At 39.9% G+C, this 4497-nt stretch overlaps 1 protein-coding gene across 1 annotated transcript; it reads left to right on the top strand.

The window, feature by feature from the left end:
- Positions 1 to 1131: 1131 nt before the first annotated feature.
- On the top strand, positions 1132 to 1524 carry LOC131247013 (UDP-glycosyltransferase 2-like). Its single transcript, XM_058247458.1, has one exon. The coding sequence runs from the start codon at positions 1132 to 1134 to the stop codon at positions 1522 to 1524; it is 393 nt and encodes a 130-aa protein (XP_058103441.1).
- The last annotated feature ends 2973 nt before the right edge of the window (positions 1525 to 4497 follow it).

Genomic DNA, 4497 nt, shown 5'->3' with positions numbered 1-4497 from the left:
TTATGACGATAATTGCAGCCTGTCGTAAAAACATGGACTATTTATGATGATTTACAATATTGTTGCAAATACTTTAATCTTTCGCAATGAAACTACATTTGTCGCAAAAAGTTTTAGTTTGTATTTGTCGCAATGAGTTAACCTAGTTGTCGCTAAAAAAAATTATTTGCAGCAACCTTTGTGTCGTTGCAAAAAATTATATTTTACGATGATACTCAATTCGTCACTAGAGCTGGGCATCGGTCCTGATCGGATCGGGTTGGGTCCAACTCGGGCCGATCTGAAATCTCAATCGTCGGACCCGAACTTGATCCGATCCGGAACCAAATCCGGGTCACCTTATCCGGACCTATCCGAAATGTACTCTACCTGATCCGATCCGAGCTCGATTCGGTTAAGAAAACTGAGTCGGATCAGATTAAGCATGGTTAGGGTCAGTCCAAATTAAAATAGCCATGAGAACAATACGCCATAGTACTATTTTTCCTTCCTGATTGGCTGAAATGCTACATCTGATAAAAAAGCTCTCCGACCATGGAGAGGGACTTAACTGCAAAAGTCCCAAAATTACTAGGTTCCAGACCTATCCATCCTCTTCTGTCATAGTGCTGCCACGGTTATGCAAATATTTCTATCAAACTCGCAAATTTATTGATCTCCTCGTCAAGAAGAAAGCTAGAAGGAGATGGCGTGAATAAAAACTGCTCAGGTTAACTATGGTTAGTTAAAGTAACTGTGATTCAGTTAAAGATCTACGATCAACTGCGGTTAAAATAAGGAGGGTTATTTCATACTCCAGCTGAGTATGACACTTGATACGTAGGCAGTTAGAAATGGCCTACGAGGTGTAATTTAACACAAATTAAACTGTTAAAATTATAATACTTGTTGTATTTAAGTTAAATTTTAAATTATTATTATTTTTAAATAATTGTAACTGCAGATTTGTGGATACATTTTTTTTGGCAATAAGAGCATTGAATATTTCTATTTTCTAACTGTCCAATAAATATAGAGAATTCTATTATACAGATGAAAACATTGAAATAAATCCTGACCTTATGGGACATGTCAATTAATTCTAGTAATTTGGACGGTTTAATATGAATTATTTGTATCCTAATTAGAGGAATGGTGGTAAAATCGTGGGCCCCACAGGTGGCCGTGTTGAAACGGGAATCGGTAGGTGGGTTCGTGACTCACTGCGGTTGGAACTCAGCTTTGGAAGCAGTTTGCGAAGGGGTGCCAATGCTTGCATGGCCCCTCTACGCAGAGCAGCATATGAATAAGGTGTTTATGGTGGAGGAGATGAAGATTGCCCTCCCATTAGAAATGGATGACAAGGGGTTCGTAAAGGCGTCTCAGTTGGAGAGGGGGGTTCGAGAGCTTATGGAATCAAAACAAGGAAAGGCCCTCTCTCAACGGCTCTTGGCTATGAAAGAAAGTTCGCTGGCAGCTATGAGTGAGGGCGGCTCTTCTTATACAGCCTTAACTGAGTTAGCCCAGTTATGGACTGGAGGTTGAGAAAGAGATTTTTACTACAAAATTTCTTAGAAATTCACATTATAATCAAATTATTTATGGACAAACAAATTTCCAAGAGATTCTTACGAAGGTTTAAATTACCAGAATGGCATCATTTGTCTTTTTCTTTAATTAGTAGTAAAATTGAGAATTTAAGTCCTCCGGTCAACATATGATTAATGACATGAACAAAAAATCTAGCTAATCGAATCATCAAATGGGCCATAAAGGGGCATATTGGAGGGACCGCCTATTCAAGAGGAATTGAAGTTCCTTTTATTATTTCTTGAAACTTTTGCTGCTTGGATATTAGTTCCATACACTTGAACGACACCAAACAAATGGTTGTTAGGCACTGTCCGGATTGGAATGGTCCGAATCCGATCCGAGGATTCCGGATCGGGTCGGGTCGGATCAGAACTAATCCGAACCCGACACGAAAAGATTTCGGATCTGAATGGGGCTACCCGATCAGAACCGATCCAGACCGTCGGTTCGGTTCTGATCGGGTCAGATCGAGTCTGATCGGGTCGGATCCACCGGATCGGATCTGTTTTGCCCACCTCTAGTCGTCACATAAACTGGACATTAACGATGATAATTAAAATGCGTCATGAAAAGTCTTTCCTGCCATATAATTTTCTAAAAAAATTGGTGGGAAAATATTTTGCAACAATAATTGTAACTCACCGCAAAAATGTTGACTATTTACGATGATTTATAATGTTGTTGCAAATACTCTATCCTTTCGTAATGAAATTACATTTATCGCAAAAAGTCTAATTCAATATTTTTTGCAATGAGTTTAACTAGTTATTGCAAAAAGAACTATGGAAAAAAGTCTATTGTTGTATTTTCACAACGAGCTTACCTAGTCGTCGTAAAAGCTACTGTTTGCGATAACTTTTGTGTTGTCGTAAAAAACTTATTTTTTCGACGACAGCTAATTTGTCACAAAAAGTGGCTATTAGCGACGACTGGTTAAACTCATTGTGAAAAATTCATGTGGCAAGTTTTCATAACAAGTTTTATGATGACAATTAAAGCTCGTCACAAAAAAGTTGACTATTAGTGACGATTTAAACTACCATTGTAAATAATCAATTTTTCGTGACGACTTGGAATGTCATTGTAAAAAATTGACTTTTTGCTATGAAATTAGACTCATCGTTAAAAAAGTCATTACAAAAAGTCTAATTCGTTGTGGTGGATATTTCACCAATTTGATTTCAGTATGTAAGCCACAATAAGTTCCACAATATAAGTGATTTAATTGAAGTTAATTAATGCCATGTTGTTTATGCTTGATTTGATCGTGCCAAATCTAGTAACGCAGATGATGTTGTATGGCAGTGGGATCTCAACAAGAGACAAATGTAAGATCTTTTTGACTGACTGTTGGCCAAATTTAATGAAAATCTGAAAAGTCACGAGTGACCTAAGAAAGATAAGTCTAGTTGGCTAATGTCATGGGGCACGTGTTGTGTATCTCACTCACGTGGCAAAGCCAATTACTCACCATAGTGGTCTCATAACCAAAAATGGTGGTCGATTGAAACGCCGTCGTGGTAAATGATGGATTTGATTGATGCACCATAGCATCACATATAGGTTCTTATGGCCGAAACTACTTTAAGAAAGTGGTAACAATAACACCCAAGTTGGCTGAGTTTTATGACACACTTCACATGTTTATGTGAAAAAGAAATAACTATTACCGACACGTGGCATCATGAGAAGAACTCGTAATAGGAGCAGGACATCAGCACAACTAATGGCCAACCCACAATAAATGACTAATACACGTAGTGTTACTTGATAAACTACAACTCTCTCTTTAGGCGCAAACAATTATTTCAATATCAGCAACGTGAAGAGTGGCTACAGAGATTTCTCTTCAGGTACCACATCAAAACTCTATAAATAAGAGAAAGATCAAAGAGCTATGGGCCCTCACCATCCCAATATAAATCAACTCTACAGTGCAACATTGTTAATCTTATCTTTTCATCCTAGGTTATGTAACACCTGAGCCAAATGTTGCGATGTCTTAAGGCGTTCACTAGCGAAACCGCCGCAAGACCGCTCTAGGTGGCCGTATGTAGCATACGTGCGAGGCCTTAAAAAAAGCTACGGATAAATAACGTCAGGAGTCACTGTCACCAAGTTATGAATGGATGAGGTCACGAATATAGTTAGACTTGAGTATGACCTGTGTCGGAAATGGGCCGCGGGGTCGGCTCCTCCAACAATTAAACGCGACAGACTAAAATGACCACGTGTCGCCCATCAAAAATTCACTAGTTCGAAACTATAGGATATCATAGGCCTCATTGGGGTTAGAGTTCATCGCGGACGGCGAACCCAAATGGTTCCCCAAACTACACTTGGACTGAAAAGGTAGTGCTTTAAAGGCGCGACTCTCCGGGACCAAAAACTTAAGTAAAGCTAGCCCCGCCACTAAACTGCGAAGTTGCAACTTTCCAATTGTTGGATTGCGATCAAACTCGGACCATGAGTCAGGGATATTTCCTTACTCATATCCATATAACTAGGGCCCTGATCGAACATCAATGGTTGTCAATCGTAAATGAAGTCCCCACGATCAATCAAGACATTAGATTGTCGCCAAATTCAGACCGATCACTCATCCGGCAATGGGACACCTACCCATGGCACAGATGGGTTAGCGGACCCCTAGAATAGACCTATGGGCTAGAATTCAACCCACTAGGGGCATGAATGTTAGAAAAGGAGCCCCTAGGGTCATTAGACAAAAATTACAGACTATTTAAGCCTAGAAAATCTCACTCCCATACAAATTTTTCTGTTGCAAGAGAGAGAGAGGGATTGGGGAGAGTGGAGGAAGAGAGCTCCTAAGGGAGTTGGCTTGGGGAACATTCGCTCTTACCGCAGCCTAAATCGGAGCCCACGACTCTGCCACCGTAGAAAGCGGCCCACCGGTAGTAGAAA

The sequence above is a fragment of the Magnolia sinica genome, chromosome 5 (assembly GCF_029962835.1).
Source record: "Magnolia sinica isolate HGM2019 chromosome 5, MsV1, whole genome shotgun sequence".
NCBI classification, from domain to species: Eukaryota; Viridiplantae; Streptophyta; class Magnoliopsida; order Magnoliales; family Magnoliaceae; genus Magnolia; species Magnolia sinica.
This window is presented reverse-complemented; position numbering and strand designations above follow the sequence as displayed.

Bases quoted from the DNA above. Each gene is read 5' to 3' on its own strand.
- LOC131247013 (XM_058247458.1), top strand. From the start codon at position 1,132: ATGGTGGTAAAATCGTGGGCCCCACAGGTGGCCGTGTTGAAACGGGAA.